This window comes from Pholcus phalangioides, unplaced genomic scaffold (assembly GCF_987345545.1).
Source record: "Pholcus phalangioides strain wild (caught in Gottingen) unplaced genomic scaffold, Ppha-v1.0 ptg000024l_1, whole genome shotgun sequence".
In the NCBI taxonomy this organism is placed as follows: Eukaryota; Metazoa; Arthropoda; class Arachnida; order Araneae; family Pholcidae; genus Pholcus; species Pholcus phalangioides.
The window spans coordinates 21,095,932-21,110,181 of NW_028301616.1; the positions used below are offsets into that span (position 1 = coordinate 21,095,932).

A 14,250-nucleotide genomic window follows, 5' to 3' on the forward strand; every position below is an offset into this window, starting at 1 on the left:
TTTTCTAATTTTTAAATTTAATATATAATTTTGAATAAGACTGATTAAATACAGTCTTTTTCGTCATTTTGATGAACTGACAGTTTCTTTATTTTGAATCGCTTTTCGTTCAGTTACATTGATTTCATGCAATTTTATCATGCGCGCAAGAAGTTTTTTATGCATTTCTTCTGTTGAAAATTTGTAAAAAAAATTAAGTAATATACATATATATATATAGAGAGATATGTAAAATTTTATACTGGCATAGGGTAGTATACACAATAAAATATATGTGGTAAAAACTTGAAATAAATCAATGGAAAATAATATTTTTAACAAAAGTTTTTTCCCCATGTTAAAAGGTAGGTTACCCCTTAAAAGATAATTTTAGTGAGAACGGCACTTTCGTCAATACATATTTTTTACCTTTCTTGAGGAGTGTGGCAGCGGTCAAACGACATTTCATTTCACGTGGACATGATGAGTGGGTCCAAGCTCCCTAAGAATTGATTCAGAAATCAAAATTTCTCACATGAAACTAATACCAACAAACACAAGTTCGAAACGCTTCTTCCGACGCCCCTGAATTGCAGACCATCTTGCTGTTTACGAGACAGCACAAAACCGTTCTTTTTCGGATATTATTGGTAATCACTATAGGGCTCTCGGATTTTTATGACCTCAAGAGAAAATGTCGTTGCTAATAAATTAAAAAACCCGAATTTCAGGTTTTGTAACCAAACATGTTTATTCCTATGGCAAGCAAAATAACCTCTGGCAAAAAAAAGCAACGCTCCCGAAAGCAAAATTAATTGAGGATAAATTCTTTATGGAAGCTTCCAGAAATGCCAATAAATGTAACAAAAGACAAGGTTCTTGCACAAAAAAAACCTCGCTGTGTGTGTTTGTGTTCCAGGCAAAGGCCGCAGAGCAATAAAACTGACCAGACGGTGGTAGCAGTTCATTAAAAGCGAAGGGAGACAGATTGTTAATTGTTTTTTTTCTTCCTCTTTTTTTAGCGTTTCTGTTGTAGTTAAGAAGACTACTATTGCGGTGGCTGGATTATTCATGAGTATAGTGGTGACATCTGTTATAAAAATTTGAAAGTGGGGTTACCAAGGATGCTCACGCAGGCGCGTGTATGGAGGCTTAACAGTATAAGTGCGTATTGAAAAGTCTCGTCTTAGAGAGCAGCAACAGGCCTACAGCGATACAATTATTCAATCATTACATCTCACTCATAGTTAGAAAATTAGATGAAAATGGCAACACAACATGTAACAAGCATTCTACAGAAACAAACTTCACGTTGGGTTCACTACACGTACACGTACATTCCAACGTGTACCAATTCGTTAGAAGTTCCGCAGAGGAATATGAACGAGGTACATGTGTGGTTTAGTAGTTGTAGAATTATTTGTCCAAGCGTAGGGTTATCAACAATCTTCCTTTTTGCCGCTGTGGTGGTCGACTGGTCATTGTGACGGACTCGCGTCGCGAAGTCCCGGGTTCGAACCCCACCTTCACCACAGTGGCTGTCGGCTGAAGTTGGTTTTCTGTGGTTCTCAACTTCGAGGCGCGAATGGATCTCCCCTTTTAAAAGTCTCGCCACAGAGAGCAACAGACCTATAAACAGTACAAATGTAATTCAATCATAACGCATCACTCCTGAAATATAGATGGCGGCACTGAAAAGTCAAATATAGCACTACATTGACTACATACGCACTCAGACTGTTAGGTAGACACACAGTTATACTTCCGGTACAGCTCACTTTGTAAGTTGCCCATAGATGGTGATAGACCTGCGTTGTGCTCGGTTTGAAAGAAAGTTCTCCTTTTTTGATGTGATTATAATAATCGTCCTCCTACGTTTCGGAAAATTCGCTTTTTTGTCCCTTTCCAGGTTTTCGGAATTATTTTTCTTTTTTTCTGGGGGAAATTTTTTTTTTTCTCCACTCTCAAACATATATTTCTTCATTGATACATGAGTGTTTTTGTCTTTTATCTTCCCCCACACGCATTCACTAATAGCCGTCGAAATTCCCGGAATTGTTCCTGTTTCTGCTTTTTTCAGTGGTTCTGTTTTTTTGGAGTTGTGAAAAATTATTATTGGGGCCGGTTTTATATATGTATATACTGATCGGAATAGTGACGCTATCTATTGGGGAAAAAAACCACCTCGAGACTGTGAGGTTCGAACCCCAATCATCGTGCCGCAAATCAGTCATCAATACCACTCGACGGCAATGAGATACCGAAGAGCAATTCAAATAGGCTTATAGTTAAAAATACGTGAAAAAATAAAATTCCAACATTTCTAAAAGTCCAAAATCTTAGATGTCTAAATCTAAAGTCGGGATTGCCAAAATTACGTGGAAATGCGAAATTGTCGCGGGAAATACGGGACGTATGGTCACCTTTTTCCCTTCAGCTCCGTTGAAAACATTGGAGCAATTTCGTCAGAATGACCGAAAATACGTGAAAATTCGGGCCGTATGGTCATCGCAGTGTAGAGAAAAATTATGAATGAAACATTTGGCGGAGGCGGCCTTCCAACATGTGATGCTGACGTCATCGAGACGGGAGATCCTAATTGGACGGCGTCAGCGGGAAGGCGGGGCAGGTGGAGCGGGGCCCCAACACCAGCAGCAAAGATAGTGGTGTTTTCATTAGTTGTTGAGGTCCCTCATTATTATTTTGAATTGTTACTATCATTAAAATCATAAATTTTATGGTCAACTCATCGGAACCGCAATCATCAACCATCATGGCTACTCAAAAGCCAGTTGAATGGGTCAATTCTCTAATGACGAGGTTCGAAGAGCAGGTAAAGGTTCCCCCTCCCTCCAATCCCCCTTCTAACTTCCTATACACACAATATGCAACAACAACAATGTTTGTTATTATTATCATTTCGTTCATGCTTAAAAAAATTTATCTTTGAAAATTGAGGATTTTTATCTCTTGTTTACGGTTATATAACTTAGTTCAAATTGGGGTGTTTTCGAGTCATTTTCCTACTGAAGTTGAAGTGATCAATAATTGCAAAACAATGTTTGTAGGAGATTGGGATAACCTATCATTCCCCCTTTTCATCGCATCTGTGCAGTTCCCCCACCGAAGGCTGGGATCTTTCGTGGCCCCCACGGTAGTGAATTTATAGCGTAAAAAAAACTATTGTCACTGGGGCTTCGGCACCCTTTCCCTTGGGGGGGGGGGGGGCAGAGGCGGATTTATACGGTTTTGCCGCCCTTCTCCAATTCTAGTCTAATTTTCTACCAATCGTCCCTCGAATTCGCCGCTCTGTACTATAACCTGCTTGGCACTTACTCCTGTTTATATGCGTATGTCTCTACATAAATCAAAGTCACACTTTTTGTCACTCCCAAGGTCACTCTTGGTTACTGACATGCTTGCACACACTCTAGATCACGCTTTTGATCACTCACTGACCTTGCTCTCTAGGTCAGTGTTTCTCAACCGCTGGGTCACGGCCCAGTATCCAGAGATGGGCTCAAGTATTTTGCGGCCCCCTGCGCAAAAAAAAGCTTAGCATTCCACTAAAACAGGGTTTCCCGATCCCCCAGTGTTTATGGGCACCCGTAAATGACTATCAAACTCCTATTTCATTGGTCATTAAAAATATGGCTATAACTGGACAATAGTGCTGGTTGTCCTGTGAAGAAATTGCAGGTGAGCCCTCCAAAATTTTTTGAAAGATTAGCATGCATTATGCTTCCGTCGTGTAATTTTGAATGAGTGGTCCCTCAGTCTGTCCCTCGGGACATATGCTGGTAAAAAGAATAATATAGCTCCTCCCTCTGGTGCAGCATCCAGTACACCTGACCCATGTGCACCACACTTCTTGGCTTCAGTGACAAGGGACCTGAGTCACAAGGCTGGGATTACAACATTTATTTTGAATAAGGTAAATGATTCATAATGAAAAGAGAGAAACAGACATTACGTTTGTGCCGCAAATTATTGACTTTTAATCAAATTTTAAGCATTTCAAAATATGTTCAGGATCATAGATCAAACATAATTAAACAAAAGTTTTAAAAAGATGTTCAATTGCGATTTGCACCGAGATTAAATGAAATCAGTAATTAAATATTTCACAAAAATGAAAAAACTTTTATGGGAATATGCCACTTAGAATGTCACACACAATAATCAATTAAACTTACTAAGTTGGTCATCATCATTTACCTTGCAGCAGTCCAAAAGTCCTTTTTTAACTGCATTATTAATATTTTTGTGGGGGTGCTCCTCTCAAGAATTATAAGCACCCCAAAGAACTACTTTGGGGTGCTACAATATACGAACCCTTGTGCAAAATGGACGCAGATAAAGTGAATGTAACTAGAAGATAATTTTATGCTACAAAAAAACCAAATTTGATTGGTTAATTGAACTATGGGAAATCGAATGATATCTACATTTATGTTAATATGTCTCAGCAACATTAGTATGAACTAAAGTCATTTGGCACCAATTTTAATCATGCATATGAAAAAGTGGTGAGCAAGAAATGATGTGAAATCAAAGAAATGTGTGTTTCCTCTACAATTGAAAGGAGAATAATTCTACCTATGCGATTTCAGAAGTTAAAATACTCTAAAGGAGAAAATTTTGATCACGACATTTAAATGTTGGGGGTTCTATTACTGATTATTACAATGCACTATATTGCTTTGTCAAGAAGTTTAAGTCAAAATGTAATCAGAGTTCTTTTATCCTCTTTAATAAAAGTCCTATACCTTCAAACATTCCACTTGAGATATCGTGCTGCACTGCTGCCAAACATTTCTTCCGTACTCTGCTTGCGGCACTGAAATCTGCAACCCCTACACCTCCGGTAATGCAGACAAACTTGAATCAACCCAAAATAAATCCATCTGTTTCATCCACGACTGCTGGTCACCTTTTGTTTTTTTTCGTCTGATCTCAAAAATGAACTTTATCTCCCTCTCTACTTTTCATCTTATTTGTAGGCTAACCCTGTTTTATAAGATTTTTCATGGTGATCTTAACTTTGATGCTTCTGGTATCCTAGCCAAATCATCCCACATCTCCAGAAAACTCAACCATCCCCTTAAAATAATATCTATTTTTACTTCTACCGACTGCTTTAAATACAGTTTCTTTCCTTATACCATTGGTGAATGGAACAAACTCCCTAGCTGTATTGTCAACTCTACTTACTATCACTAGTTTTTTGCACAACATCAAACAATATGTCTTATTCAAGCGCATTCTCTTGTATAGGCCTAGGGCCAACGACATTGTATAAATAAATAAATAAATTTTTAATTGTTTATCTAACCCAAGATATCACTGTATACTTAAGTTAATTTTATGTGATATGTAAGAAATCTTTTTAATTATTTACCTAAATGGTCTCGTGTACATTAAAAAATCTGATCTAAATCTGTGTGATTCTTGTCTGAAGAAATTGTTCTCCAGAAATTACATAGTGTTACATAAAAATTATATTAAATTTATGAATTGTGAAAAAAATGTCATTTTTTTAATTTTTATATTATCAGCTGCCTTGTAGGAGTGGCCCCCAGACTACACATTCAAGGATAAACGTCGAGCAGAACAAGGAAAGCCTCATCAACATAAGCAAATACAGATTTTCCTTGGTCATCGCTGGTCTAACAAAAATTCTTCACACTGTAAATGATATGGTAGGTAATTTTTTTTCTATGTGTAGAATCTATCACCTAAATATTTAATACTAATATAATACAGTAAAAGTGTGTTATAATGAGAGCTCGTAATCAATGGGAAAAGTTGTTATTATAGACTTCTGGTTATAAGCAAATTTCAAATTATTTCTTTTTTTGCTCCGTGAGGTTATAAATTGGGAAAATTCTTGCTATTATGATGGACCGGGACACGTCTCTGTCCCGTCTGTCATCTTAAATGTTTTAAAGTTCAGAAATAAGCCTAATGATAATATGCACTCACTATAGTAACTAAAAACAGCCCACAACACACGCATGTGGTAACATGATGGTAACTGAGTGTAAACAGAAAAAGTGTCGATGCAAAGGCACACCTTTATATAGAGGGAAAAACCATTGCAAAACTGATCCAACAACCGAATGAGCCAAGCAATCCTAGACTTTGGTTTAGGTGATGTCATATGAAAATGAAGAAAATGACCCCTGTCGTCCAAACAGCCATTGGGACCAATGGAATAGCCAGATGGGACCATGGCGCATAAGAATAGTAACGGTCCTTGAAGTTGAAACTTGGACAGTCACAGTTGTTAGGAAAAATTCCATTTTCTATGGAGGTGGTTAGCTGAAAATAGGAATCAAAAACACACACTTCAAAAGCATGGGTGTACGCAGCCACCCATACTATTACAAATACATTAAGGTAGCATATTTCCTTACATACTATACACTCTGAACCTCTGAACAAAGTCATGGGTGTTGGGCTGTCAATTTTGTGAATTGTTCGAGTGCTGTAAGAACAAACCTACTTTTTCCTTACTGTCTGGAAATGGCCCATTGCGATACAAGGTTCCTTGATGAATATGGCTTCTGTGATGTGATGGTCATGCAGTCATCATAGGCACTGCTCTTGCTTGCTTACAGATGTAGCAATCCTCTCTCCTGTTGTGCAAGAGCCCATTTAATGCATATGTATGCCTTCACACATCCACTGTCTCCCTACATCTCCCAACAGCTTAATGAAAGCCGTCAAGTTGAGGGCAGAGAGTCAATTTGTTCACCCTGCTTGGTTCAATCCAATGATGTGACCTCGTTCACATCGTTGTGCAAGAGGTTCTTGAATGCATCTTGGAGGCATCTTCAACAATCAAAAATAGTTTATCAAACCAAAACAGAGGTACAATTCATGAAAGCAGCCTCTGAGACCATTTTGAAAAGTAACGGGAGAAACAGTTTTACACCCTCTGGTAATAAGAATATTTGCATAATTATTTCGCAACACCAATCATTTGCATAACTACATGTAATACAACTGCTTGCCAATTTTAGTAGCGATTCCACTACTCTTTCTTTGTGCATGATTTTTTTTGCAAATGAGTGTGCATCAAGTAATGTTTAGAAGAAGCATGATGCACAGTGATAAATGCCTTTAACTCAACAAATACAATAAACATGTTGGGGTAAATCGAGAAGCTATCCATTCTTAAACAAGACAACCATAAATATTTTTATGGACATTGTATTATATTTTATCATGTATACATAGTCTTTGGTTTTTATGATTGCATTTTTAATTGGGTTGCCGTAATTTATAAATATATGACATCCATATTTGTTATGGGTATCTTTTTCTCAGCCACCTCGTTTGGCATTTCATTGTGGCCACCTATTTCTAATTCTTCAGGGCAAAAAATAGACTTTTTGAAGAATTATTTACATTACAGCAAAACTTCATAATTTTTAACTCGTTATATCCAAATAATTTTTGTATCTTTAACAGTAACTATATTTAACAATCACTTTTTATTGTGAAATAATATGCTATACTCGTTATAACAGACTTTTATCGTAATAGTATAAATGTTTTATATTTTGTATCATTCATGTTAAATACCTATTTGTATGTTAGTATAGTGTGCATATGTCCTGCATTTATTGTTTTATCTTTGTACTGTGTCAAAAATTATTTCAAAATTCCTAAAAACTTGATTGTTGTGTTTTATTATTAATAAAACAATATTAGTTTGCATATTAATAATAATTGTTATTTTTTAGCGCACACATAACCAGATTCAACCAGAATTTGAGAAAAATTTCTATGAGTCACAGCTCATTGTTTTAGATACTCTGGAACGATGTCTAAGTGGAGTAAGTTTTGTGTATTTATATAAAATTTTTAATGTTGCATTTGTTTATAACAGTTCCCTGTCATTTTACATACTGAGTATTTCATTGTTCTCAATGATAAACATTCATTCAAGTTGTTTCACATATAAGAGCATGTTATAATAATTGTTTATATGTTGGCAAAACAGTAACAAACATAGGCAGTCATGGTCATGTCAAGATTAGACTGGGGGTTCTCATTGGCCGTGCGATTGCATGGGGTGCCAAATCCCAGTTGAAACTGTGAAAAATAGCTTCATCTCCCAGACCAAAAAAACATGGTTGGGGCACCAAAAATAGGTCTCATGCATGTAAGAGATTTTTTTGTTGCCCCTGGGATTTAAAAAGATTCTTAGTCTAAAGAGCTGCAAAGAGCCATGGAAGATAGGAATGGATTTCGATGGATTTTGTAGTTGAAGATGGCTAATCTCTGTTTGTTCTAACTTGGGTCCTGATGTAAATAAAAGCATGTGTGCGATGCCCAAAATGATTGGTTGAAGAACATTTCACCTTTTCTTACTGTGGAACACCGCCAAAAATATAGTCCTTTGTCGTTTGCCCCTCATGCCATAAAATACCTCATAATTTTTATTTTTTTAAAATATTTATTCCATATTATTTCAAAGTTATTTTTTTTAAATATTTATTCCATATTATTTCAAAGTTATCTGGAAGACGGGAAAAAATATTTTTTAAAGATCGGTCACAAAGCGTTTTTGCTGCTATGTCTACAGGGTGGGTGTTGACAGGATACGCCTTTCTCACTCAGACATTACCGTCCCCCCCCCTTTTAAACAGAAGTTTCATTTTATTATTATTACTCCTATTCGCAAACAGATTTGATATACACTTGCATACGCTTCTTCAAGAGGTCTTACAAGAAAAAAAGCTTTCTTCTTTATCGTTTGAGGACAAATGAAATATGCATGTCTATCTTGTTTGGCAGAGCCATTTGAAAATTCATTTCTTTGCAGCTGCTCTGGACTCCTATAAATAAAGTTGCTGTCAACAAGATTTTTTTCTCACCCACACGCTTTGACGTACATTGGATATGGGTGGGGGAGGGTCACTTATCGTTTGTAGTGAATATACGCATTTCAAAAGAATTCGCACTTCTGCTTGAGAAGCTTGTTGGGAGGAAGTAATATTTTTTTCGTCGAAGGTAGGGAGCCGAAAAAGTCTGAGGATTATCATGAAGGTAAAGTTTTGAAAATCTGGTTCAAAAGAGTACTGCTCATTTTTGATTCAGTTAGCCTCATTATGACAGACGCTATAGATCCCGTGAGAAAGCCTGGCCTGGGGGCCCATTAAAGATCCCAGTCCAGGGGCTCCTGCTGCTGAATGTTGGGTCATACTCGCAACAGACGCACGGATAAAAAACCGAAATTTTCTTGTCAAAAAACAGGATATCAACAACAGGTTGAAGTAAAGAAATGAAATAATGTGGATGACTCTCGTGAAATTGGAACTGCTACAGCCCTTGGATTATTATGAAATATTTAATTATACAGACCCGCAAGAAAAATAAAAAGCGGCAACATAATGGTAAGTTGTTCATAATTTGTTTCACGTTATAATTGGTTGCATATCCAGCTCAGGAAAATCACACGGCTTAAATTAGCTCAGAAATAAAATTGTAAAATTTTGAAGAAAAAAAAGTAATAAGAAAAAATTAGGATTTTTTTTCTCACTATCTGCCATAAAATAATAAGCTCGCACAAGCTTTTGTAACGACCATGGCCCACATCCTGCCGCAAGACCCCCAGGCTCTGATCTTTGGCGGGCACTCAGACCAACCTTTTAACAGCCCTTCTATATAGTAAACTTTTAGTGTAAAAAATAAAAAAAAGGCAAGAATTGTCGCAGGCAATGTCCGGGCTGGAGCCCTGTCATCCCAACTCTTGAGGAGTGTGCCATGATAACGACAAAATACCTTATCAAATTCTTTTGGGAGCTATATACCTATTTCTATTTTAATTAGTGTTATCAACAGTTTTTATTTCAACAAAATTTAGAGAACAGTGAAAAAAAATGTGATATCAAAAATTGGTGCAGCGGTTTATTTACATCAGGACCCAAGTTAGAGCGAACAGAGTATAGTTCAAAGTCATCAGAGCTCTTTAGCTTGGAATCTTAAGACACAAGATTCTCCATCTATGAATCTCCTTGTTGTATTTTCCTACACATTAGAAAACTTTACATTTTTCTTAGTGTGGATGCACGACTGCTATGTAGTACTGCTGTCTTATCTGCAGCTTTTTCTCTTCTTTTTTTCCTTTTTTTTTGTCAGGTTGAAAAAAAAAATATTTTGAAAATTAATTTGTAAAAAGTAATTTTTCAAAGATTTATACACAAATTATAGACCCATTGAAAAATCCTTTTTTTTCTACAAAAATGTGACCAACAACCCCTTCCATTATCAAAGATTTCATCATTGATGAATGAAATTTTCATATGTACATTATATGATAGGTTTTTTTTCTTCACAGTAGCAAACTTTACATCTTCGGATCCTAAGTGAGAATTTATTGTAGTTCAATTTCAAATATTTCATTTCTTTTGTTACAGCAACCTAAAGAAACATCTAGGTATGATGAAGCAGTGAATGTGAAGTCACTACTCAGGGAGTTATGTCAGGTTTGTTCTATTTCAGGTTCAAAAAGTTTAAACTTTACTTGTTTTTTTAATGTTATTACATTTTTGGAAAATCAGTATCATATTTCAAAGAGACGAAATAATTTCAAGGATGTTCTTATGGTATTGGGTTAATTTTTAACATGGTAAAAGTAGTGTCCAATTGGAATGTTACAGAATTTTCAACACTATTTCAATTGCATGGGTAATTTTCAGTTAAGCAAATGATTTTTTTTTATTTCAGTAAAAATTAATTCAAACTACTGTTTTTCAGTTTATTGATATGCCCAATGAAAATCCAATGGTTGTGCAGTTAAAGAACTTGGCCTCGAAAGTTTTGTTTTCACTGAGTGTGAACAACTTTAATGCTGTGTTCAGTAGGATTTCAGCACGGTAAGAGACTTTGGAATATTACTTTACACAAATTACATTCATTGCACATTTGTGATATCATAAATGTTTAAGTAACTTAATAATTAGATCCAAATAATTTGAATCCTACATAAAAAAGTTATCATGAGAAAACCATTAAGCATTCATAATTAAAAATGGAGTGTACTGACATAATCTTCAAAGCGGTTCTTGATCAGTATCATATAATCAATATTTTTTGCAATCACATTTTTTCTTCTGATTTTGATGTCTAGATTACAATTAATTTCTATACTTTTTTAGACATTGGTGGTATCGTCTTCAAACATACTTAATACATACCTCTCAAGCTGTTCAAAACAAAGTTGCTTTACCATTACTTCAAAAAAAATATCCATCTTACTGTGTATTTAAGTTTCTTGTATCAATTTTCCCAATAGCATTGACGTCTTTCTGATTAATGGAATCGAAATGATTTTAACTTTTGAATGTTTTTAAATACAGTATGCAAGAACTATCGACATCAAATGAAGAGAACCCTGATTACATTGACATTGAGCTTATTCAACATATCAACTTAGATGTAACAAGATTGATAAAACTTCTAAATGGTAAGCTGATACATTATTTATGAAACTCAGAAAAAAATTGAATTTTTTCAAGAAGTTTAATTCAAAAATAGATCTCTCTGTTTGTATTTTATGGGGTGAGTGAAAATATCTACTAACATTATCTATTTAAAAAAAAAAGAGGGTGTATAGCCACACAAAACTGAGTATCATTGATTATAATAAGCCAATTTAGTGATGACTGTTTTTGTTAGTTGGTTTGATGTACTGATCAATAAAATAATGTTTTTGTTAGTTGGTTTGATGTACTGATCAATAAAATAATGTTTTTGGGCATTGATTTGTATTGAAAACATCTCAATATTTTTATTTTGACATTATTTATTTTCCTCTGTTAACTTTTGAACTTTCATTTCAAAATGAGAAGTATAATACATAGTGATCATTTAGTAGCTAGTTATTATCTCTGTGGTAGATTCATGTTTTCTTTTTTGTTTCTCCAGAAATCAATCAGAAGTTCAAGAGCTTGAAGAAGAATGTTTATATTGTTTTGATGAATAGCTTAGAAAAGGTATGTGTTCATAAAAATTTCAACTTGAAAAAACTATCGGTTTTGGTCAGTTGCACACACAGTTATGCATTTCAATTAAATTTTAGATGAAATAAAAATACAGTTCATTTAGTTTTTTTTTTTACAGACTTTTCAGTATTACATCATCTGATTGCAATTTCTTTTCATTCATAACAATTCTGTTATAAATTTACAGGCCATTTGGAATTGGTTAGACACATATCCACAAGAGTTTTGGGAACTTCAGAAAAAAACGAATGAAGAATTATCAGGTGCATTTTCTCTCATCTTTTTTTATCCCATTAACTTCATACTTCTTAATTTTAACAATAAATGCAGTGAAACCTAGCTACAATGATACTTAATATAATGATAAATTCCTCTACAACGATATTTTTTCAAGTCTTGTTTGTGTCTATACTCTAATGTTAAACTGTTCTCTCAATATAACAATAATCCCTCCACAACAATATTTTTTCTTAGTCTGCAGAGCATCGTTATTTCAAAGTTTCACTTCATGTGTATATACATGTAGGAAAGTAAGTTATTTTTTGCACTTTTGCCATAACACATCTTTAGGTTTATCACACTGTCTACTTTGTATGCATACTTTGAATGGATACTACTATCATTACATTATAAGTGTGCACCAAGGAAGAATGAGCAGTGATTATATATCTCTGGTAGGATGGTTTGTCATGGACTAAAACCAATTGTGGGGGGAAGAGTAACAAAACACACTACAAGGATAGTGTTTTACTGCATAAGATTTAGATCAAGAAGTTTAAAAGTGGTCGGGCAAGACCACATGGCGTAAGGAAGCAGGATGCCGCCAATTCCGCCATTAGGATAAAAAATTCAGCTGCTGACAATGAAGTGTGTTCTCTGCAGAAAACGTGTGGTTCTGCCTGTCAATCTTTGCATTTTTGCAAATAAAATATAAAATAAAGTGTATATATATATATATATAATTTTTAATGTACCTTTGTAGATCAGCAGTTTGCCAAAAACTTTTTTTTTCTTAAAAAAAGGTTTATTCAACCATGATGAAATGTTACATGATAGTGGGAAAATAAAAATATAAAACTAAAATAAAACACATGCACTGTTAATTAATCTATGAATCACAGTTGCAAATATCATAAAGGGATTATATGCTGCATTGTCCAAAAAATATATGTGGTCAACAGCATTAATTAATGCCGCAAATATATGAATGAAGAAGAAATACAGTACCACTTTTACAGTTTGTAATTGTTATTCTCTGTAAAAATATTTATAAAAAAGTAATTGAAATTTGCTTTTCACAAGTTTTTTGTTTTTTCCAGATTGCTGTGATCGCTTATTTGATCTGCTCGATAACTTTGTTGATAATAACCCAAAGAAAAGAATGGCTACTTGGCCTCTCCAAATGATGCTCCTAGTGCTCTGCACAGTATGTAGTTTTGTTGCATGTTATGACATTATTACTTATTTATTTTCTATCATTCAAAACATATAAACCTATGGGTTTTCTAAATGTATGATATTCAAATGGGTTGGTATAATTCCACTCATTATTTAGCAAATTCAATTAATACACAGGACGACTCTTATCATTATCCTATAGCTAATTCCTCAGTGGTTTGTCTTGGAAAAAAATTCCAATTGCCAAAAATGTTTCAAATGTCATGCATGATCCTAAAAGCTGTGTTGGTCAAAAACATCATTTCTTAAAAGTTATGAGATTTAATTTCTTTTAAGCCCATGATATGCATGCCTCAGTAGGTAGCATGAAAGCGTACCACATTCAAGCATATGCACCCAATGAGATAATTGGTAGCATTTATACGAATGTTACCAATAAATCTCATTGATTGCACATGCTCGAAAGTGGCACGTGTATCATGGGCCTTATATGTAGTCCTTTTTTTATGCAACACTCTAATAGCTCTTACTGTTATGCTATGGATTAAAGTCTAAAAAATATACAAATCACAGAATTCAATGTTTTATAATTAAAGTTTCAATCAATTTATGTCAGTGGTAAAAGAATAAATTTTTTTTTCATCTAACGTATTCGTGCATGAAGAATGTTTCACCATGATACGACAAGACAGAGGAACCATATTAAAATAAAATTTACTCAAAACTTTTTAATAAATATACATTTGAACCCTGATTTAACGAATCGGAAGAAACTGAGAATTTCATTCGTTAAATTTAGGAAATTGATCAGGTCAAATTGATCAGGAGCATAACCACACTAGAAATGGCAAAT

The 14,250-nt window shown here is 34.6% G+C and overlaps 1 protein-coding gene across 1 annotated transcript in view; it reads left to right on the forward strand.

Annotated features, from left to right (window-relative positions):
• Window positions 1-2,618: 2,618 nt before the first annotated feature.
• The window catches only part of Nf1 (neurofibromin 1), an 89,555-nt gene continuing 77,923 nt past the window's right edge, over window positions 2,619-14,250 (forward strand). The window contains exons 1-9 of the mRNA XM_089251236.1: window positions 2,619-2,812; window positions 5,538-5,681; window positions 7,734-7,826; window positions 10,413-10,481; window positions 10,753-10,871; window positions 11,355-11,461; window positions 11,923-11,990; window positions 12,187-12,262; window positions 13,319-13,425. Of these exons, the coding sequence (XP_089107362.1) occupies window positions 2,717-2,812; window positions 5,538-5,681; window positions 7,734-7,826; window positions 10,413-10,481; window positions 10,753-10,871; window positions 11,355-11,461; window positions 11,923-11,990; window positions 12,187-12,262; window positions 13,319-13,425 (879 nt within the window). The 5' untranslated portion in view covers window positions 2,619-2,716. The remainder of the gene's footprint in view (window positions 2,813-5,537; window positions 5,682-7,733; window positions 7,827-10,412; window positions 10,482-10,752; window positions 10,872-11,354; window positions 11,462-11,922; window positions 11,991-12,186; window positions 12,263-13,318; window positions 13,426-14,250) is intronic.